Genomic DNA, 24,490 nt, shown 5'->3' with positions numbered 1-24,490 from the left:
CCCTTGGGCGTTTAAGGGGGGGGCAAGGGCGTACCCACCACGGGGCAAGTTAGGGCAGCTGCCCTACTCTAGAAGCAGGGCTGGTGGGCAGAGGCGGAGTACAGCCCGGCGGAGCGCGAGTTCGCCATTCCCGCCGCACCGCGCCGCACCCTTCCTCCAGCTCCCTGGCGCGCCCTCAGGCAAGGCCAAGCGCGGCGGGGAACCAGAGAGCGCGGTGCGGCGGGCGGGAACGCTGAACTCGCGCTCCGCTGGGCTGGGCTCCGCCTCCACCCACCAGCCCTGCTTCTAGGGAGGGGCACAGCCCAGCGGAGCGCGAGTTCGCCGTTCCCGCCCACTTTGTGGCCCCTCCCCTTCCGTGCCTTGGCCCCTCCCCTTGCCCCCCCCTAGTTTTGATCCTGGGTACGCCCATGGGGGGGCAGTAATCAACGTGGGGGCAACATGTTAAACCACCCTTCCTTGCGCGGCCCCGATCCAACTATCCCTGCCCTGCCTCCGTGGCTTGCGATGCATTTATATAAAGGCCAAACGTACATGCTGAACCAAACATAGTACCAGAACCTCAGCCAATTCCACGTGGGCGATCATTTCTGGCCACCCTTTGCTTTGAGTTCTTCGCCGGCTCCTTGCTCTCTCCGCCTTGTCCGTGCGCGCTCACACACACACACACACACACACACACACACACAGAGAGAGAGAGAGAGAGAGAGAGAGAGAGAGAGAGAGAGAGAGAGAGAGAGAGAGAGAGAGAGAGAGAGAGAGAGAGAGAGAGAGACGCGCCTTTGGAGCAAAGCAACTCAGACAGCTCTGGCGTGTTTGTGAGAGAGGAAACTCTGAATTTTTTCTTCAACTGTTTCGCCCTTAAACTTGGTGGGGGGTGGGGTGGGGATCCGCTTTAGGAAAGACTTCCTGACATTCGCAGTCGAACCAAGGGCGCACCCCAGTCGGCTATCTATCTCGGACGACGAGCTTCCCCTGGAGATTGTTTTTCTCGATAGTACTGGCAATTTGTTCAGGGGACACTACGTGTGCGGTGGCGCGGCGCCTCGGAGGTGGACTTGCACACAGCAGGGCGACATCGTGCGATCCGGAGTCACCCCCTCCCCGGCGCCTTTCCAGCAGCAGCAGCAGCAGCCACCCACTCCCGCCACCCAGCACCACCCAGCTTGACTGGCGGAGTGCGGGCTGGGCTGCGAGGAGAGGGGAGGTGCTGGTTCAGGCTCCGTCTCTTCTCCCTTTTTCCCCTCCTCTTCCTCCTCGCCAATCCCCTTTCCCTGCGGGAGAGACCGGTTTGCAAGGACAAGGAAGGCTCTCGAGTGCGGGGCAGACAAGGCGAAAACACCCGCCCCCCTTCCCTGCCCCGCGGTAAAGCCGGGCAGAAGCGCCAACCAGCCAACCAGCCAGCAGCCCCGGCCGCGCCACCGCCCTTTCTCCGCCAGGAGGCATGAGCACCTGCGACGCCAAGGAGTATCTGGCCAAGAGGGAGATCCCCCAGCTTTTCGAGGTAAAAACTCCCCTCGCCAGCCAGTGGAACCCGGCAGCCACTCATCTCTCGCCTCTGGACCCTGGGTGGAGCAAGTTCCCCCGAAGTCTAGGGGAAAGGGAGAGTCACAGGATGGAGAGGGCGAGGTTGTGGGATCTAGGGCAAGGTGGGAGAGCACGGAGCAATGACAGCAGCTCGGCATATTGAAGGGGCAAGGCTTGTTTCGAAGGGAGCAATGTCACTTACTCCAGACTTCGCCTCTGACCTCTTTCGCCTTCTTGTTGCACAGTTTCCCAAGATCTAAAACGATGGTTGCGGTCTTTGCCCCTTCTGGCTGGGCACCCGTGATTTGGGCGACATACGAGACCCTACAGGCAGAGAGGGGAATTGGGGTAGTTAGTACGGCAGGGGGAAAGGCATCCTCCTACCCCTGTCTGCTTGTTTTGGGTATCCAAATAGATGCCTTCGCTTACAGAACAGGTTGTGCATCTTCTCAGCCCCCTGCCTGCTTCCTTTTGCCTTGCCCACCTACCTGATTCTGCGGAGCAGAGGGGAGCTAACATTGTCCTCCCACTCTACTTTTAATGGATCTGGAAGCTTTCTTGCCTCCGGTTGCCTTGGCTTTTCTAGCTGCTTGTAAGGCAGCATTGATCCGACCTTGTGAGATGTGAATATGTGTGGAATTGGTGATCAGAAAAGCAGGAGGCAGGAATGTGTCATTTCCCATGGCATTCTCTGAAAGCTCTACATATCTTGACTCCAGGGTGAATGGATGGAGCATTCAGTGGAGATGCTGCTGCAGTTTATTTTCTCCTAGGTTATTTTCTCCTCATGTAGCCATGAATGTGGCTTCCTGCGATCAAACTGTGATATTTAAAAGGGAACATGATTGGGTAGCTAAAGTGAAAATACAAAGTCAGTTGCTTGTGCTACTTGAGACCTAAAGGGATTTGGTCTCAAGCATGTTCATCTGAACATCTTGGCACACTTAGGGTCGCAGTCTCAATTCCAAAGAATATTTTCATTGTCATTGAGTCAAATCTGTTTAATGAGAATTTTTAACCATAACATAAATTCTCCCTTCCCTCTGCTGGCGTTTTCATTTGTCTCATGGAATTCTTACTTTAGGGGATTCTCTAAGAAATATTTCTTTCTTTTCAGCAAATGACTGAAAATAACTAAGATGAATGCTGCATTTGTGAGTTGTTTAAATGGGTTAATTATAACTAACCCACTTGTAGTATCTGAACATAACAGTAAATCACAAATGCTACGTGCAGAGAAGTTTAGAAAACTATTAGAATTTTTTATACAAACACTATTTTTGTGTATTCAGTTATAGATTATAAATAGTAAAATTATTGATAAAATAGTTCTGGGGAGTGCAGTCCTATACATGTCTACTCAGAAAGTAGCTCAACTGAATTCAATAGAAAGTGTGTATAATAGTCAAGCTAACACCCTAATCGTTTCAAGGTGCCTATGGTATTGCTATGCTATTGATATGTTTTTAATCATTATACAACATACATGTATCTAATATCTAAATGCCTTACAATCTATATTCTTGCTCGTTGTCACAAAAAAATCAGTATGATAGGCCACTCTTACTCCCATTTAAGTGTTAAAAACATGAGGCAGTGGGATTACATGGGAGCTTTTGATGTTTGATACAGAAGGACTTAATTTGTGCCAGGACAACATAGTTTCTGCTGCAATTAAAAAGTTGATTCTGCTATGTACATTAATTCACACAAATGAAGGACATTTTGATATATTTGCGTGTTTTGCAAATATCCACTCATTATTTGTTCTACCTTCTGGTCATAGAGAGGAGTGAGAAACTAAGTAAGGGTCTACAGACCTGCCCAATAGTTATCTTGCTCAATTGTCTTACTATTCACCTATGCTTCTGATGTTTCTCTACACTTACGCTGTAAGGGCTGGAAACTTTTAAAAACAAATGCAAACAGGGACATTGACAGGATGTTGACTTACACACTGAATAGCAGAATACGCACAGGCTTGTTCATAATAGTTAGCATGAATTGTTATACAGATTTGACATAATAATTTGACAAGTTGCATTGTAGCAATCAAACAGTTTTGGCTGGGATGTGTGTGTGTTCTTTCCCCGCCATCCCTGTGTCTATCTATTATTCTCTGCAACATACCGACTTCTTATATACTTTAATGCAAGCTAGGTTCCATAGTGGAGGAGGATGTTAATCAATGACACAAGTTTAAACTTTTTTAAAAATTCAGTTTTTAAAATTCCCTTTGATTAGCATCATGCCCCCACATTTTGAATTTGTTGCCCAGGATATCTATTATCTTTCTGCTGGCAGCTGTCATCAGGAGATTTGAAGCAACTCTCATCTCGCTGTACCATCTGAATTGAGTCTGTGGTGAATTGACGCCTGCAGACACTCATGGTCTGGATGTGGGTCAATAAACTAAAACTGAATCCAAACATGAATTTTGTTTGGGATGGGGGGGCGGTCTCAAGACCAAGAATTGGTAGGACAGGCTGTTCAAGACAGGCAGTCCTCTTGGAGGAATAGATGCATAGCATGGGGGGTACTTGTGAGATCATCATTGTTACTTGAAGCCCAGGTGACCTCAGTAGCTAGAAGTGCTTATCCTCAAGGTGTCAACAAGTGTACTGATTACCTGTTTGTCTTCTGGGCAGGCAGAAGGCAGGACAGCAAAAGGAAAAGTAGGCTCCCTGGGGAGATAGAATGGAATATGAGAGAAGGGGGGAGGCAAATGGACATGGATATACAGATTATTATTATGATTATTATTAGATGACTTTCACACAAAAAGTGTCTCAAAGGAACCTGCATATTAAGCTACAAATAATATCAAAGGCATTAAAACCACATTTTAAAAGTCATAAATGAGAGAATATCTAAAAAAAGGTCATGCATCCATGTTATTTATTTATTTAAAGGCTTTAATAAGCCCATTTAATATTTTTAAAAAATTATAAGCAGGGACAAATCCTACCCACCCCACTACGAGATTAAGCATTACAGATAGGCCAATGCGCTCCAAATTAACAACCAAATGCCTGGGTAAAGATAAATGTTTCAGCCTGGTGTCTAAAACAGACAGTGATAGTACCAGGTGTGCTTCCATGGGGAATGTATCCCACAAATTGGGAGCCACCACTGAAAAGGCCTGTTCTGATGTTGCCACCCACCCTTCAGTTACCAGCATGTAGACAACAGAGGTTAGACTAAGCCTGTCTAGATAGGCTTGCAGCTGAATCACTAGCTAAAAGTGATGGAAGACAATTTGCACCATCTAGGCTATTTGACAGTAGTGGATCCAGAAGTTGTCCCAGGCTTTGCAGCTGCTCCTGTAGGGGGAAAGCACATTCACCACCACATCTGGAAGTGTAAAAGAGAAATAGAGCTGCATGTCATCAGTATATTGCTTACAGTACATCCCAGATCTCCAGATGATCCCACTCAGTGACTAATGTGGTCAGTGGGAGACCCCTGTGGGACCTCACATTGGAGCCAAACAACACCCCCCATTCTTATCAGTCATGAGAGGCAAGGTGCACAGCTCATTGTCCAAACCAAGCACCTGGTCTATATCCTCAAGCTGTACTAACTGAAACTCATCCAACACAACAGGGGCAAGGAATGCTTTGGATCCCTTTTAGATTCATCTGCTTAAAACCAGATTTGAGGTCCCGGCAGATGCAAACAATTTAATATTCAAAATGCTTTGCAAACAAGTCACAGCATGTTACTGTGTATTCTGCACCTCCTTTGGGCCAGAATGTTTTGATGGCAGACCATCCTAATAGGCCCTCACCCCTGTGGAGGGGGAAAGCTGCTGAAGGCCTAAATCTCAGCTGGAGTAGAGCCAATCCAACCATGAAAAAGGACTGATGTTGCAGTCCCACCCACAGTGAGACCCACCTTGCCAGAATTCAGATTGCTGGCTGGCGGGATCTCCTGTCACACTATGCAGCCAGCCAGAGATTTCCCAACTGCTGGCTCCCAGCCAGATGTTGCTCCTGGGGTGCTTGGGCCCCAGCACGGCTGGCCCGTAACCACTGCCCACCCCTGTACCAGGGAAGTGGCCATTACTATCCCAGATTACGCACTTTCTGTCCATTCAAGACAACCAGATTCAGACATAGCTGCCAAGATTTCCTTTTTCTCACGAGGAAGCCTATTCAGCATAAGGGAATTTCCCTTAAAAAAGGGGATAACTTGGCAGCTATGGATTCAGAGCGTGGCCTACCACATGCCTTGGGTTGACCTTTATTTATTGTACACAAGATACACCATAGTTATATCTTATGCAGTGTTTATGGGACAGATATATTCTTTGTACATATGAGAATATGTTTTGAACTTTAAAGTGCAAACTGTTCTTTTGAACTTTTCCGAAGAGGGTTGTGGTGATATCGCCCCTTTAAGACTGGTTTATGGCAATGGGTTAGAACAGGCATCCCCAAACTCGGCTCTCCAGATGTTTTGGGACTACAATTCCCATCATCCCTAGCTAACAGCACCAGTGGTCAGGGATGATGGGAATTGTAGTCCCAAAACATCTGGAGGGGCGAGTTTGGGGATGCCTGGGTTAGAACCTCAGAAAAAATGAGCTTACATACAGCTAACTCCCATTAAGGCTTCAAGGCCGGTGTCACAAGGTAATTGGGTGGTCTAAGTTCCCATAAACCTGGATTGGTGGGAGCTCTTGGCAGCCAGCTAAGCCAAGGTCAGTGTCTGTTTGGGCTTTTGACAGCATCTTGTTCCATTGCTCTGCCTACTGAGATTTAAGTGTGTTTGTTAATTAGTTGGATAAACTAGTGTTTGTTGTCTTCTTACCTTCTGAGCTATTTTTATCTGTGTAATTATTTATCTTTATCTGTGTAATTATTTCTACAAGAGAATTTCTCTCTCTCATAGGCTTTTGCTTTAGTAAAGCTGGTGTATGATTTTATGAAATTTGGTCTGGTCTGAGTTCCTGAACCCTTTAATTTTGACCACGCTTTTCGGACCAAGGGTCATCCACAACAAGGCTGCTACAGTGCTATGAGTAAACCTGCCAGCTTTAGTTTTGAGGCCACAACAGTTTATCTCTACTTCACAAAACTGTAACAGCAGTTATGTAAAGTGGTTGTTTAACAGATGTTGCCACATCATAAAAATGCATTAGGTTCTTCAGGTCACATATTTCTGGAGTTGCACATTTTTCTCTGTGTGTTACAGAGCACATGCATTTACCATGGAGCCTTTGTTTACTATGACAAATAGTGTGATTTACAAAGTGTTTACACATCTGTTCAAGTGGACAAACTGGCCTTATGTGAAAAGATGTCAGTAACACGCAACAGTTTAATTCTTTTATATCATGGTGACTTGAGCAAAATAAATCCGGGCTCACTGATCACTTCTCACTGTTTACCGTACACATCAGGGGTGTTTATATTTCAAGAACACCCTGTAGTTGTGATTTTAAACATACTTAAACCATTCAAACATTCATGAAAAGATTTGGCACTATCCACCAGGACCATATTGCTTTGGAATGCAAATGAGGAATCCTGTAATTGAACTATATCTCAAATCAGAAAGCTCCTGCATGTGGAATATTTACCCGATTGGGAAGATAATGAACCTATTCATTAATGTATTTATAATCCACATTTTCATAAAATATATCAATCAGCAAAAATAAAATCAGCAAAAAAGCATCCATGAAAACATCATTAAAAACATCAAACATCAATGATGCAGCATTCCCCACAGAGGAAGGATCTAATATGCAAGATCTTTCAAATACAAATTGCCAGCTGCCTTTTAAAGTGGTATAGCCCGTAGCCAACACTACTACAGTACATGCTTTTTAGGGATAGGAAGGTGATACCCAAATCATGTATTTCACAGAATTATATGATTAGAGGAGATCTAATGAATCATCCTGCAAGGATGTTCCTCACCAACATTCATGAATTCATTCAGTAACAGTGGTTTTTTTAAAAAAAAAATGTTGATGCATTTACTGTTGTATGGAACAGATGCTCTATAAAATGGGTATAATTTACTATGTCATTGGTGGGTAAAAAATGAAGTGAAACAAATAGAAAACATCCTATAATTTCCATTTATTTAAAATATTCTTCCAGGCATCAAGCAGGGCCATAGTGATGCCTTTAAGCAGCTTTTGTTGTCTATGTGATGAGTTATCCATATGTCTAATAAATCTAAATATAGTCATAATTGGAGTAGGCCTATTGAACGTAATGGGTATTACATTTATCATGACTAAAGTCCCATTGATTTCAGTGGTTCTTTTCTAAATGTGACTAAGTAGGAAAATAAATAATCAGGGAAACTTATTCCATAACAAGATAGCAAGTCTTGAAAATGATTTGCTATTCTATCACCAAGTGCTTCATTATACCGTATAATACCACATGTATAAAGGCACTGTGGGTTAAACCACTGAGCCTAGGGCTTGCCGATCAGAAGGTTGGCGGTTCAAATCCCCGCGACAGGGTGAGCTCCTGCTGCTCAGTCCCTGCTCCTGCCAACCTAGCAGTTCAAAAGCACGTCAAACTGCAAGTAGATAAATAGGTACCGCTCCGGCGGGAAGGTAAATGGCATTTCCGTGCGCTGCTCTGGTTCACCAGAAGCGGCTTAGTCATGCTGGCCACATGACCTGGAAGCTGTACGCCGGCTCCCTCGGCCAGTAAAGAAGATGAGCGCTGCAACCCCAGAGTTGTCCGCGACGGGACCTAATGGTCAGGGGTCCCTTTACCTTTACTGCTATCTGGGTGGGGAAGGGGATTTCTGAATTTTTATTGTTGTGTGCTTCAGCAATTTTATGAACCTAACAAAATATTGCACATAAGCCTTGGGGCGGATTTAAGAGTTCAGCCCCACTGAGTTGGTTGAAATAAATAAATAAATAAATAAATAAATAAGGGGAAACCAACTCATTTGGCAGTTTTGTACCTTAGCAGTGGTCCTGTAATACCCTAATCTACAAATTGATTTAACTGGTATGCTTGGATTGTTTCCAGGGTAGTCCTATTTAAATCAGTGGCATTTAACTTGCTTAGCTTTGTTGATTAAGAAGGCCTATGAGTACAGGTGACCATGTGTTCATTGGAAGCATTGCTTAATGAAAAATGTGCATTTTTCATGCTTTTCCTAAAAGCAAAAGGCAGCTAATAAATCAAGTCTTCATGTGCAGCAATGTTATGTTTCATAAGTCACACTTGTAATTCTAAGAGGCTTTTAGTTTGCCATAAAATGGAAACCTAAAATAACAAGGAAAAATGGGATTGGTATATAACAAAGATAATTGTTAGACTACAATCTTGTTTTCAACTTCACTGGCTTATAAATCACTTTGGGGCATTATGTTTCAGAGTTTGCTGAATGGATTAATGTGCTACAAACCCGATGATCCAGTCGAATACCTGGAAGGGTGTTTACAAAAAGTGAAGGAGCTGGGAGGAACAGAAAAAGTAAAATGGGACACTTTTGTCAGTCCAGAAAAAAGGACACTACCTGCACTGAATGGCAGCCAGTCAAGAAGATCCTTTTTCAGGAATGGTAAGATTTATTTTTGTATTAATTTTATGTTTCAGCTTGGATTCAGGTGACAAGATGAGTATAATGGGTAAGACACTGTATGATTGAAGGTGGTGGTGATGTGGGTGCATTGAACATTTAATGCCTTAGCGCATTAATTAGTTGTGATGTGATTATGATTTGCTGCCTTGTGGCTTCTGTTAGTGATATGTGGCCACATTACACAAATGGGAATCACACCAAATATAAATCAATCAACAGCTGTAGAAGGATCCATCTTCATTTCAATTTTGATTCTAATTTAGATTTACAGTATTGCTGAATAATCTTTAAGTAGATAAGTCTGTAATTCTATGCACTTATTTGGGACTAAGCCCCATGAAACAGAGTGGGCCATATGAATAAGCAGGAGTGGTGAGCTGAGGCCTCCAGATGTTGCTGGACTCCTATCATCCATGGCCATAGTTCTATGCTGGCTAGGGCTAATGGGAGCTGGAGACTAGCAATACCTGGGTGGGGGACAAGGAGGTAAGTGAGTGAGACCCATGATTTCTGCAGAAAAAATATGCCAGATTTGTTGGAATTCCAGTTGGAGCAGTCTTTACAGTTGGAGGAGGGAAATAATGTTTCTTCCTACGTAGCAACTTTCTCGCAATGAGAAGACTTATGATCTGCATATCTTCAGTTGACTGGTATTGACCAATCTGAGGAATTGTGGTGCTTTCTAAAGTTTGCTAAAGCTGTATAAAGAAATACTTATTTACGATGGGCAAAAGTGCAGAAATTGGAATGCTCTGAAAAGCCTTACTAGCGCCAAACATAACAAACAAATACAAGCAAGTGTATTTTCTCAGAAATGCCCAATGCCTAGTCATCATATACAATAACCTGATTGGCATTGCTGATATAATGAATATGGATTAGTTAGAACACCTAGAAAGCTGGGTATAAATCAGCTTGGATTTTAAGCCATTCCAAAAATCTGACTGGGATAACATACAATGGATACATAGGGAAAGTACCTAATTATTTTGCTGTTGTAAATGTTCCCATAAAGCTACTAGAATTCTATGCAATTTCTTGCTGTAGTTTCCCCTAAGCAATTAAGGCATTTCATGCCTTTTATGTGTTAAAGGCAGTAATTAGATTAAAATGTACACATAATGTGTGTGAAAAAAGCAACTCTGGTATGATGTCTTAACATAACTTTAAAATCAGACTTACAAAATAACTATAAGAAATTTATCAGCCTGGATGGGTTTTCAATTTGCCCACCTGCCTATATATGCTACATGTGATTCAACAACTGGAATAATGGGGTTTGGCAAGCTTCTTACCCAAGATGAATTGTTACTTGCTGTAGACTAATTTGCAAGGCATATCTTTAAGTTTCATATAGACAGCATCTTACTTACTAAACGAAACTGGAAAAATGTATTACCTTAATGTGCCAGTTGCTTGAAGTCCATCTAGGAAGCCCCAAATAGCAGGGAATTAAATTTGCAGGAAACCACTCACTCTCAGGGGCTTACTTCAAGCACAGAGTTGCTTAGTTTTAAACTTTGTGATGCCCAGTAAAAATTGCAACCTGTAGCTTCATGTGCTTTACTGTCTCTTCAGTATGGAAACTCTGTTTTATCCCTAGAGAGAACTCTATCTCTATTTCCTTAGGAAGCCATGGCAGTTTGCTTACCTTTGATAAACCATCTGTGATTGTCATTTAATCTCCATTTGTCTGCTGGATTCGCAGAACACAACAAACTAGGTATCGAAAGACCGCAGCCAAATATTTGGATATTGTAGGTTTCAAATTGTGTGGCATTTGTCAACTCTTTTTTCTGACCATTCTACAATGTGCTTTAAATTTACGGCATGTGTGTACATGGCCTTTCTTCCACTTTTCCTTAGGTCAGCTCTCCTTCTGGCTTCCTCCTTTGCCTCTGTTCATCACTCTCATGGCCTAATTTTCTTGGTTCAAGGGCAAAGAAAATTTTCCTTGTTCAGTCTGAAGCCATGGAGAGCTGCTGTCAGTGTGGACGTCACTGAGCTAAGTGGACCGGGGTGGTGGTGGTCTGATTCAGTATAAGCCACCTCCCTGTGTTTCTTTGTTGCCATCTTTGGACCCCTCCTGAAGCCCACACCTCAGCAGGGAGCCCACTGCCAATGTCTGGCCTCCCCAGGCCAGCTTCTGCTGCTCCTTTGCAGCCTCTGCCTGTCCATATACCTCCTCTAAGCAAGAAAGCTGCAACAAAGAAAAGGAGCAAGACTCTCTGCTCATCTTGCACACACTCTGTGAATTGGGGCCTAAGCGAGAGGCTGAGCCAATAGGCCACAATGGCAGCTGCGAGGAAGACTGTGGCCCACTCAGGGCCTCTTGTCCGATGGCTTCTCAAAACTACCTCCTGGAACTGCCTGCCTCCATCGGCTTCTTTTGGCCTGTTGGCTGCTTATTCTTCTGACACCTGTTTTGCTGGGCCCATGTTACTTTACGCTTCTTTTCCCTAGGCCAGGAAGCCTGCCTTGTTTATCTTCCTACTGTTGTGGAAGATTGGTCTAGAGTGGCTTCCAAGAGGAATGTTCCTTTTCATGGTTTGATTTGATGGGAGGCAGTTTTTTTTTAAAAAAAATTAAACTGATAATTGTTTCAGGTACTACAACATAACCGTTTGCCGTGAGGCATCTTTATATTCCAGCCGCAACCAGCTGGAACTGGTTCTGTGAGGAAAACGTAAAAAGTGGTATTTTACTCAGAGTAGCCTGATTGGCGTCAGCGGACCTAACTTAATCACATCCATTAATTTCACTAGCTCTGATTAAAAAATTAGTTGAATCCCACCCAAAGTTTTCTTAAAGGGACAATTTACTTTTCTAACAGCTTGAATGACGTGCAGTGCCTGCCTGTGAGACATTAGAGCAGCCAGTGCCTTTGCTGCCACTGCAAACATTAGCTTACTGCATTCCAGTACAGAAGGATTGAAATCATTATCTGACTGTATAAAAAATAAGATGCCCCTCATTATTGTTTTTAATTATTTTTTAGGCAGCCAGAATTTCATGCCAACAGTTGCATTGTTAAAATATTCCTGATTTTCATTACTGGTAAATGTAAGAAGAGTTCCGGTTTTCATATTTCCTTTTCCTTTCCTTTCTTTCTTTCTTTTTACTGTTATGAAGTGCTCCCAGACAATCCCAACTTTCCTTACCGGCGGTATGAGCGACTTCCTCCAATCCACCAGTTTTCCATAGAGAGTGACACGGATCTCTCAGAAACAGCCGAACTTATTGAAGAATATGAGGTATTTGATCCTGCAAGATCTCGACCTAAGATCATCCTTGTCATAGGTAAGACGGCAGGAAGAACAAATAGTTTTGTTGGATTAAGTGTGGATTTTTTTTTTTTAAAAAAACCATTTATCCAGTGGATTAACTGCTTGAAATGCGCATTGATTCATAGGATAACTTTGGAGGATGAGGGTCAAGTGATGTAGGCAAATTGACTGACCAGCATAAGCAAAGAATTGTTTGGAAAGTCATCATACCTGCCAAGTCTCTTGTGGACGCAACTTCCGGTGTCGCTTTGCCCATCTATGGGCACCGAAAATGGCCGGCGCTGGAAGTCGCGTCTACACATGTCCGGAAGTGCGTAGATGCAACTTCTGGTGTCGGCGCCGGCCATTTTCTGGTACCCATAGATGGGCAAAGCGGCACCAGAAAAATGGCCACCGACAGGAACCAAAAAATAAGGGAGATTAACGGGAGAGGAGCTGAAATAGGAGACCTCTGGGAAACGGTAAGGAAAAACGGGGGTTTCCCAGGAAATACGGGGTACTTGGCAGCTATAAAAACCATATTCAGCAAGTTGCCAGAATGTCGAAGTGTTTTTGTTTTGTTATTAGTGCCAGGGATGTAATAGGCAGAAGTCGCAGTGCCTCCAGCGTCTCCAGAATAACCAAAAAGCCTCTAAAAAGGGGAAACTATCAGACTTCATACCCAAACTTTTGGGATACCTGGGATAGTTACACACTATGTGCTTCCTAATAGCATTCCTCTTTCTGATGCTCCATACAGAATGGGCTGTTTCATTTTTATTTGGTAGGGGTCAAGGCTGCAACTGGGAAAACCCTTCAGGGGAGAAAGCATTTCCTCACCAAATATGGGGGGCAGTGTGGCACCCCTCCCTCCGCAAAGTTTCACCACTTTCAAACCTTTCCCTTTGAAAAGAGAAGGGAGCAAGTTGGTTATTTGGAGAGCAAGCAAGGGAGACTTTGAAAAGCAGTGACATTGGCAAGAAAGTTTTTCAATCTCCTGGTCTCCACTGATGGGAGAAGCCTTTGTTTTGTTTGCCATTCTTAAGGGTTCTGTTCTCATCAGAAAGAGTTCTTAGCTCTCCTTAGCTCAGTGGTTTTCAGCCAGTGTGCCGTGGCATGCAACACTGGCCTTCCTCTTTCCTTCCCTCCCTCATCGGGTGCCCTCTTGCATCTCTGCCTCCCAAAGGCATGCAAAGCTGTTTGTTGCAGCTGCCCTTGCTACAAGGTCCCCCAGGTGAATGGGGCCTTTGGGGCTGACCAGGGGAAGCTTCCCAGCCCCCAGTGTGAGGAGGCACCTCTCTTTGGGGCAAGGGGGGCAGCTCAGAGACCAGAGGCGGCGGCAGCGGCTGCCCGGAGGACTCCTAAGGAGAGGGATAGGAGAGTAGGCTGAGGGAACACTTTACAAGGGTATTCAAAAAAGGGTGAGATGCTGCCAGCTATGCAGGAAAGAGGTGACATAACTGGGCTCCTGAGCCCCACAGGGGTGTTGCAGAAAGAATGTATCAGGGGTAGGCAACCTAAGGCCCAGGGGCCGGATGCGGCCCATTCGCCTTCTCAATCCGGCTTGTGGACGGTCCAAGAATCCGCGTGTTTTTACATGAGTAGAATTTGTGCTCTTATTTAAAATGCATCTCTGGGTTATTTGTGGGGTGTAGGAATTCGTTCTCTTTTTTTCAAAATATAGTCTGGCCCACTACATGGTCTGAGGGACGGTCGGTTGAAAAAGGTTGCAGACACGAGGGAGCTATGGACTCAAAAAGGTTGAAAACCTCTGCCTTAAATGTTAAAAGAGCAATATATTTAACCCTTTCCTGAGGCTGCAGCTCAGTGTTAGGTGCTAAGAGGAGGATGAGGGATTCCCATAACAGGTGCTTGAACAACACATTTAACCTAACAGCAGTGTAGAGTGGCATTGCTTACCTGACTTTCCAGTGTCAAGTGTCTCCACCAAATACTGAGACTGGGAGGGATGAGGGGCCAGGTGCATTGGATTGCCTCCACTGCCACACCTGTACAGTGCTCCCCGCTGCCTCACCCTTCTCCCTATCTGCAAGTGATGTGCAACCTTAGGAAATGCCACCCTCCCTGTGCTGTCCCACCAGTAGCTTCTGATTTAACCCTTGGTTGTAGCAGTCAGGGAAGGAAAGAAATGAAAAGGATTCCCAGGACTATTGCTTGAGTAGTGCATTTAATTCCCATGGCTGCAGTTCAGTTGAAATCACACATTTTGTGCACCATTAACAAGTTTTTTTCTCTGTGGAACCCCTTGGGTTGCTTTGTAGCACTCCAGGGTTCCATGGGATGCAGTTTGAGAAATCTCCTATTGTGCAGCTAATTAGCAGTTTGGAGAATGTTACATTCCACATCTTTGGGAAAGATTTTGGCAGACTGGCACAGGTGGTGGGTAGTTTGCAATGAATCTGAGAAAACAGAATTGCTTTTTTCCCTTATAAATAATAGGTGGCCCGGGAAGTGGAAAGGGAACCCAGAGTCTGAAAATAGCTGATCGCTATGGATTTGAGTACATATCTGTTGGTGAATTGTTAAGAAAGAAGATCCACAACACAAGTAGTAATCGAAAGTGGAGCCTGATTGCCAAGATAATTACCACTGGAGAGTTAGCCCCACAGGTACAAACATGGCAATATCATGTTATTCGCTTTGCACAAGATTTTTGTATGCATTCTTAATATATACTATCAACAAACTAATAAACCTTCTTGTGCTTGTTTTTCACACTTCAAGGAAACAACCATCACTGAGATAAAGCAGAGATTAATGCAGATTCCTGATGAAGAGGGTATTGTTATTGATGGATTTCCAAGAGATGTTGCTCAGGCTCTTTCCTTTGAGGACCAAGTAAGATATTTGCTATTCAAGACAACTTAACGAGTTTAAAGAAAAATATGATAAGCTCTTTTTGTTAAGAAGCTGAATGGCAGAAAAACTAAATACTGTATTATTACTCTTTTCAGATCAGTAGGCATTGCCCCAAATTCATTGTAAATGCTTGATTATATGCAGATAAAAGGTTGTTTTCTTGACATACATTTTGGGAATATCATGATCCCATGCTCTTCAAAACAACCAGAATTCTGTCATGTATTGAACAATGACAGCACTTCCTTTCCAAAGGGAAGAAAAAGAGCCTATTTAACAAATCGTATTTTTCATACATTCCTGATTTTAAAAGCAAAGAGAAAAGGTTATTCCTTAATGGCACATTTTCAATGCTCATTAGGAAGAGCACAATTTCACCAGCATATTTTTTTCACAGAGAGAGGCAGCCTCAAGGTTATTATGGGCTGCTGAACTAGAATACAGCATTCATACAATAGCTTTTGTAAGACAAACGTGTTAGGTAATAGTACACCTTTTATTGAATTAGCTTTTTGTGTGATCTCAAATTTTGCTTTAACTCTGTTCACTTTGCTATTACATTTTTATTGTGCTTGAAAAAGATGTCTTGTGAAACTTGCTTGTCTTATCACTTAAGATGCCGATTCCTTAACACCTAAAATAGTTATTGAAAGTGATTTGTACTGCAGGACATATTGACTAGAGAACATCTTTGTACAAGCTGCTTTTGCAGGGAAAATGACTAATTCATGTGTAGAACAGATTCTTCAGAGTTTGTCCTTATTTTGAGCTCATTGGGATTCAATTCTGACATTTCATATTCTTGACCAAAGGCTACCCCAAAATACATTTTGAGAAATACAGTTGTTTAGTAGGATGCTTCATTAATGTATATGAAAGCAAGCCAAGTGCAGGAATACTTGTGATGAGTCAGATGGAACATAGATTCATAGCTGTTAATTTACGGATTGGAAAATAAGGGATCAGCAGCCTCACCCTGTAGCGCGGCACCGGAAGCGGCTTCCGATGCCTGCCTGCCCGTGTCCGCATGTCTGGGCACCGGAAATCGCTTCTGCGCATGTATTTGGTATTTGGGTTATTTTTGTTTTTGAGGATTACTTTGTTTGAAAGTTAAGTTATGAAAATCAGTGGTGAGGAGGTTGCGTGCTTTGGTGCTTAGAATCATAGAATTGTAGAGTTGGAAGAGACCACAAGGGCCATCCAGTCCAACCCCCTGCCGAGCAGGAAACACCATCAAAGCATTCTTGACATATGCCTGGTCTCCTTGCCCTTTTGCTAAAGTTGAAGACGTGCTTAACTCATCTATCTACTTAGCTGTTTGTCTCAGTAATTTGTCACTCAGACTGAGACACTTCATCAGCTGGGCCTCCCCTCAACTTCCTCATGTTCATAGATCCCAGTCAGACATGACTTTTTTGAACTCTTGTAATGTAGGTGCAACATACGGTAGTCTTCAATAGCAATTCATTTATTAGGCAAATAAATAAATAAACAAACCAACAAACCACTTGATTTTTAAAAATCTCCATAAAGTGTCCAGATAAAAGTATAGAAGACATGTCCAAAGCTATGTCAATTAAAAACAAACTTACATTGAATAATCATAACTAAATACAAACATAAAATCTGTAAAGCATTAAAACAAATACAAATAAGTGCCATTTTTATTTTATTAATGGTGGTACCATGGATAAGTGGTGCACAAATAAACAGTAAACAATAATCTTAATAAACTGAAACAGCAATAGGTTGGCATCATAAAAATTAATATCATAGATCTAAACAGGCAGCAGAAAGCAAAATAAAGCATTTTATATTCCCCATGTACGTTCTTATGTGACACACAATGCTTCTGTAATATCTATAGGGCACCTAAGCAGCTAGTTAATTGAAAAAGATCTTTGGATTCCTGGAACAGTTTTGATTAACTCACATATAATTTCTCAAAGTCTGAATTTTGATTTGTCCTTTCTTCAAAATCATTAGGTAAACAAACACTTACTTCTCCAGCATAACACATTTCAGAGAGTTAGCAAATATTAGGAAGCTCTTTAAATTCCAAATGCATGTTGGAAAATGCTGAGAAAGAGGTCTGGCTTAACATTTACCTGTCCTCCAAGCTGAAAGCCAGTGAATCACCTGCAAGCAAGACTAGCATATTAAATACCATCCTCTGCTCCAGTGAGGCCCTCTTCAATGTCAGCCAAGCATTCTCAAGTGGATGTGGGCTGACTATAGTTTTATAGCACTTTTCTTCAAAAGTTCTTACTCCAATCCCCCCATTCCTGTGTTACATTCATCCATGTAAAAGTCTGTATATCATAATGGGCTTCAATTTATTTACTGCTGCTATAGTTATCCTATATAAATGTGAGTGCGAAGAACAGAGGGCCCATTGTGAACCAGACAGCACGCAGCAGTTACTTACAAAACGATAAATTTTAGGGCTAATGAGGAGAAATAAACAATCTGTTCCCCAGTTTTTTAGGCAACACTGTAATAGAAAATATTGACAAAACCACAAGCCAGAGCATACTCCAATCTCCTAGTTCAGCTCCCCGAGGAGAGGCATGCTGCTTTGACCACTCTAACATATCATCTCGCATCATTTTTATTATCTTCCCACTTCTATGAACACATGGAGTTTCTATATCAGCAACTTTCCCTGTTCACCTCAATGACATAAGACAGCTGCAAGCTTAAATTCTTTAATGCATGTAGACTGCTCTATTCACTGTAGTGAACAAGGAAACCTTAGAAGGCAGTTTTTACCACAACCCCACACATGCAAGGAATCATTGACTAGGGCGTATGTCTGCATGAGTGGGACTGAGCAGAGTTTTTCCCATGCCATATATCCTGTTGGGGCAAGACTCTGTATTTACTATAAAATGAATCCCAGTTACGTAGGCAAACTACAAGGGAAGTCATGGCTTCTCATATTTATTCACGGCAGCTGTCAGCCTCTCTCTCCCCTGTTGGCAGCTAATCAGAGAATTTAATATTCCATGTCTGGATGGATTCACAAATTCATATCAACTGATTTATCAGTTGATGACTGCAGTATCAAGTCTTGACTTCCAGGCAGGAAAGATCTAACAAAGATCAAGCATCCTAGATATGAACATAAGAGTCGTCCTGGATCAGACCAGTGCCCATCAGGTCCAGCAGTTTGTTCCCACACCGGTCAACCAAATATCTGTGGGACTCTCACAAGCAGGGTATGAGTATAGTAGTGCTCCACCACTAATGATCCCTAGCAGCAACTGGTATTCACAGGCATATTGCCTCTGATATTTGAGACAACATGTAGCCATCATGACTAGTAGCCATTGATTGCCTTCTCTTCCATGACCTTTAATATTATTTCACACCATCTCCATTAATCATTTTCAGTGGAAATATTAACATATTCAGCTCACAGTTAACAAGTGCAGAATAATCAAATCCAGCGATGTATATGCAAAGATGAACTGATCCAGTTTGTTCGTAAGATAAACCAGAATGTCCACTTTGAGGGTGGTCATTTTATTCCCCCATATTTTATTAGCGGATATTATTTTTCTGGTCTGGCCCTTCTAAATAACTGAGTAGGAGTACAGTAGTTTCCTTAAAATGTATTTATTATGCATTAATGGCATTTATATACCACCCTGTAATTCTCTTGGTGGCTTATAATAAAGATTCTCTGAGTTGCTTACATTAAAGGTTGTGGGCTATCCACCTGTTTCTAAATTTCTCATCCAAATTTGAAAACAGTGGGAGTTTTAAAGTTTAACTAATTAGAAGTAATTGGTTGCACATAGAACATATAACTTACATAATTGCTAAGTATCACTACAATAAGCAATTAGGAGGAGGCTGGAAGCTTCTGTCTCCATGTTTATTAAGCATAGTTTAGCACTATGTCCAAAAGCCTAAGTAGTGGTTCATCTTAACTAAGGTTTATAGAAGGAAGACAGAACCATGGTTTGAAGCTGGCTTGTTTAAAGCATGGCTAAGAGACTATCCACAGTTTATCCTGCCTTGGGTGCAGGACTAAATTTTGATTAATCAGAAACTGAAGCAAACACTTCTGAATTCTTCCAACCATGCTCAAGGCTCAAGGTTTAGCACGGGCATATACAAATTCGGCCCTCCAGATGTTTTGGGACTACAACTCCCATCATCCCTGGCTAACAGGACCAGTGGTCAGGGATGATGGGAGTTGTAGTCCCAAAACATCAGGAGGGCCGAGTTTGCCTATGCCTGGTTTAGCAAGTCTCCCACTGTGTATCATATTGTAAACATGTAGAAGCTCCAACAGCTATAGTTATCCCTTTCATTGTTTTAGCTGTTCATTCTTTGGATTGTCATTTGATTCACCAAAGGAAAATGTCACCAATTTGAAATACTGAAGACATTAAGCTTATTTTAAAACGAAACAGTGACTAAGAAGGGATATATATATATGGAAAAGTGATTCAGTGGTACATTGAATGGTAACCTTTGCTGTGTGAATGCAAAATAGATTCTAATTTTTGCAGTGACTCCATTAATGTCACTGTTCATGCAGAATAGGAATATAAATGATAATTTATACTTGCTTAAGGAAATTTACTACAGCATGGTAGTCATTATAATTTCTTCTTTGTAAGCAATATCCTTCCCAGAAAGGGCAATGATATCTCAAATGCAGAGGTAAAACAAAAAACACCTTAGAAAGAAATGGAGTTCCATCTCTTGCCACACACAAAGTGTGCTTTCTTTTATTTTTGCTAGCTAAGGCATAGTGAAGACTTCAAGGACATACATCTCTGAAGGTGGAACACAGCAATTCATTATGGATGTAGTGTGATCTGAGAATAATCTACAGGTGACACATCTATAGGGCTATGTATGGAAAACAGGCCCGGCTCTAGGTGTAGCCCCGAGCCGGTAGGGGGGGGCGCTCGCGGCGAAGCGACGCGGAAGCCGTGCTGCGTGCTGCGAGGGCGACGGAGCGATCTCCGTGCCTCAGCACCAGGGCGCCCGACCTGCTTGAGATGGCCCTGATGGAAAATGTTTTGTGCCATTCATTTTTGTGTAAAGGTGAAGCTACCATGTGAGCACTGCAAGCATAGCCTTTCTTTTCAAAAAGAATTTGCAGTTGTGGCATCTAAAAGAAGGAGGCTTAATTCAGTTCCATTTTAGCTTGATGGTGAAGAGTCATTTTGGAGCAGCATCTCTGCAGGTGCCTTTCTGCAGCATGCATATCTTTGGGCCTGTACCACAGTGGGTTAATCTGTAGTGGGATGATAAATGCAGGGTCCTGCCTTGCAGCAATATGTCAGACTACATGACCTGCAGCATTCATGGGCAACCTGTGGCCCTCCAGATTTTGCTAGACTACAATTTACATCATCCCTGACCAGAACTGACCATGGTAGCTGGGCTTTTGGAAGTTTGGCTACAACATTCACAGCTTCCCCAACTACCCTGTCAAATAAGCAGCAAAATTATTAACCTGAACATCTTTTTATATTAAAAAAATGCTGGGCCTTTTAATTGTTCTTTGGAAGACCATTTATGGCTGCTAGTTTTTATCTGCTATTTTACTTCTCTTGACCTTTTGTAGTATTTTATTGTTACAATTATTTTCTTATTGTTTGCTGTGCTGTTTGTCAACATAACTATCTCCAGGGCACCTCACACTAATGCATGTTATTCATAAAATAAATAAAAAGTCTGAAGTGCAAATTGCAGTTATAAAACAAGAGTGGGATACAAAATGTATCTATACACTCCTACTCCAGATAACTAGCAGCCTATCTATATACAGATGCAGGAAACGTGGCTGACCTTATCACTACTTCCTTCCTATACAGATTTTTATTTTCTTAATGTGCATAGGTTACTTGAGAAGCAGCCAAGTCACTAAAACAATTCTAGTTTACAAATAGTTTTAAATCCAAACTATGTTATTAATGTTGCTTGTGTCAAGACTCTGAAGTGACGAGGACACCATATTGTGGACTGGAAAGACTTTCCTGATCTGAGCCTATTGCTGGTGATCAGGGGTCCACTGAACCTGAGGCTGGCAGGTCTGAGACCCATCGAACCAGAGCCAAAGCTGTTTTGGACGCATTGTTCTGAGCCCCAAGAACTGCAACACTAGTCCAACAGTGCAAAGGGTCATGGGGCACAGAAGTGCCAGAGTGTTGGTTGGCCCTTTAAGAATTTCCAGTTCTTCAAAAGGGGCAGAACATAGAAGCAGTATAGCAAGTCCTTAGTACTGTAGTGCTGTGAGCAAACACTCTGCCTTGCCCCATGGGCCTTCACTGAACCAGAGCAGGATAATTTGCCTTGAGTGCAGGCCATTGTTTTCAAAACTTGCCAGTGCAGGGGGGCTGACCTAAATAAGGATAGATGAATTAACACTTGCAACTTGAAGTGGCTCCAAGCTTGATTCTACAATTCCACTGGGGAACAATTGGAAGCTTTCCCCCCAATGCAAAGTGCAGGTGTGGGGTAGTGGAGGATCTGGAGCAGGGGCACAGGGGAGGAGGCAAAAAATATGTTAAAAACAACAACAACCCTACCCCTTTTGCTACAGTTCATGCAGCCTGCCCCTTCTCCAGAGAATATTAGCACTGTTGTGTAGCATATTCTGATTTTTCCAGTAATTCCTGTAGCTTCAGTTTTTATACAGGTTCTAAAAACAGTTTTGTGTGAAGTCCAAGTGTGTTACTTCCTATTCATTCCTATTCATCTATCTGTCTGTGTCACAGAAAAATAAATACATAGCAAGTTTTGTCTTGATGGTTTCTACTCAAGAATGCAACGCCCTGCTGTTTATTCTCTGTACTGTTCTCAAAGGTTTTCCTGTATGCATTATCAAAGTAAGCTTTAGGCCTGCTGTACAAAAATTATTAAGAATTCCCATTGATTTTGCCTGCTAAACTGAGAACAAAGGACATGATTGAAGGGGGAAAGGGTTACAAAAAGTAGTCAAATCAGATTAAAACAGTTCTTCTTAGCATCCCATGAATACTTTATATTCAGTAGGGAATGAATCGATGATACTCTGAAAGTGCTTAACAAACAATGGATTTGGATGAATCATGAGCCATGACAACTTTCTTGCTCGGCTCCCTAGGGAATTATTGTTCCTTTCACAACTGAAGAAGTGAAAATGTGTCAAAGAATCCCAAGTTTTATGATGCTCTGTAACATAGGTTATATTTATTTTGGGAGTTACCAGCTTTATATACTATTGAATCACATTTTCATAGGATTTAAGACTCCAGCATCCCTTCAGCTCAAGCCTGTGAATGAAAATCCAATGTTAGTTATCTCAAAATACACATTTCTGCATCCTTTCGAACAGAATTAACACTTTGCAGGTATAATTCATGGAGAGAGACACTATTTGGAAAGCCGCGCATTACACTATTGCAACCAGAGTAAGACTGTGTATCCATTATCAGCATAAAATCCAGCTAGGTTGTTCCTTTTTCTCAGTTTGGATCAAAGCTGGTTTGGGGAAAGGGGCATCAAAACCCAGTACAGTATTTCATAAGGAACAACAGGATAGATATGGAGTGTGGCTAACGTTTTGTGTATACTGACTCCCAAACCAGTGGTGGGAATGAACTGGAGGTAGAGTAAATAGGAGTTCTGTCAGACCTAGCACACATAATTAAGGCTGTAACAATGGCTCCGTGACCTGTGCTCCTATAATGGGCACAGCTGAGAAACTTCTTGGGCAGGCATCTCCTATTGTGTTGTCAAAGAGTGAGCCAATGTTTGGCCATTCAGTAGTAATAATAATGATAACAACAACAATTTATTATTTATATCCTACCCATCTGGCTGGTTTCCCCAGCCACTCTGGGCAGCTCCCAACAGAATTAAAAGCACAATAAAACATTGTGGCACTCCTTCTGATTGTGACCTCTTATTGGCCCATTTGAAGCTGCCCTCTTTGGCGGGAAGAACGCCCCTCAATCCTGCTGGGTGCTAACATGTTCTGGCTGCCGAGGATGGAGGTGGATCACAAGGGGCCGCAACCATCACCCCACCCCTGTGGAAGCGGTGAGCAGCCATTCTAGGCCATTTTGTCTTGAGTTACTGAGTACAGTACCTGGCAGCTGGCCCTGCAGCCAAGAAGATAACCTAACCAAGCCTTTTGACCTTCCATATTTAAAATCTATTTTCATTCTCAGAGCCTCCCCTTTCTTTTGAAATATCTAACAAAGTGGCTTGATGTGTGGATGGTCCTGAATCCACCCATCACTAATGCACTTTTAGTACATCAGTGACAAGTTGCAGAATGCATCCACGAAAACACACATGTCCAGTGGGGCCCTTTCTGGATTGAATCTCTAAAGGCTTGTTTACTAACTCCTTCGATTCCCTTCTGTATTGGTTTTGTGTTGGCTTCTATGATGTTACTGTTCCTGGTGTATAATGATAGGAACCCACACATACTGTTAATTAATCTGAAACTGCAGGATGCCAATTTTTCAAAGTGCTTTGTTATGTCTAATTAGGGCCATGTACACATTACTGGCTTAAAACGCAGCAAGGTCATTCTTTTTCTCAATTTGGATTAAAGTTGGTTTTAGGAAAAATTAATCAAAATGCAGTATTTCATGAGAAACAGTAGGATGGATGATTTTATTTATTTTATTTATAAATATTTTTATTTGTTGTTTAAAAATGAACTCAAAGCAACTTACAAAAACAAAGATTAAAAATAGATATAAATCAAGAATACGAAGAACCTAAAATGCTCACACTACTGTGCACAGCAAATATAGTTCAACCCCACTCCACTAAAAATATGCAGATAATTAAACTCCATAGGCCTGGGTGGATACAAATACTTTAACCTGGCAGCTAAAAATATACTGTTCATGCCAGGCACACCTCCCTGGGGATGGTATTCCAAAACTGGGAAGTCACAACCTAGAAGTCCTCTTCTAGGGGAGCCACCCTTTGTACCTCATCAGAGAAGGTGAAGATCAAGAACATTGGGTCCAGGTTGGTTCATGTGGGGAGACGTGGTCCTTGAGATATTGGGGCCCTGCACTGCATGAGACTCTATAGGTCAAAACCAGCATTTGGAATCAAGCCTGAAGAAACCAACAATATTTATAAACTTCTATAAGTTTCTGGTCAGACTTGTTCCTTCTATTTCCTGTGTTCAGATGCTAGTTATCTAGCCAAAACATTCCCATCCATTCCACAAGAGGAAGGTATCAGTAAGCTCCCCAAGATCT

The 24,490-nt window shown here is 42.4% G+C and overlaps 1 protein-coding gene across 1 annotated transcript in view; it reads left to right on the top strand.

Annotated features, from left to right (window-relative positions):
• Nucleotides 1-730: 730 nt before the first annotated feature.
• Nucleotides 731-24,490, top strand: part of AK5 (adenylate kinase 5) — an 84,242-nt gene continuing 60,482 nt past the window's right edge. The window contains exons 1-5 of the mRNA XM_035121631.3: nucleotides 731-1,501; nucleotides 8,892-9,078; nucleotides 12,232-12,399; nucleotides 14,826-14,995; nucleotides 15,111-15,224. Of these exons, the coding sequence (XP_034977522.1) occupies nucleotides 1,442-1,501; nucleotides 8,892-9,078; nucleotides 12,232-12,399; nucleotides 14,826-14,995; nucleotides 15,111-15,224 (699 nt within the window). The 5' untranslated portion in view covers nucleotides 731-1,441. The remainder of the gene's footprint in view (nucleotides 1,502-8,891; nucleotides 9,079-12,231; nucleotides 12,400-14,825; nucleotides 14,996-15,110; nucleotides 15,225-24,490) is intronic.

This window comes from Zootoca vivipara, chromosome 7 (genome assembly GCF_965207765.1).
Source record: "Zootoca vivipara chromosome 7, rZooViv2.hap1.1, whole genome shotgun sequence".
Taxonomy (NCBI): domain Eukaryota; kingdom Metazoa; phylum Chordata; class Lepidosauria; order Squamata; family Lacertidae; genus Zootoca; species Zootoca vivipara.
Note: the sequence above shows the minus strand (reverse complement) of the source record. Positions and strands in the feature narration are given on the sequence as shown.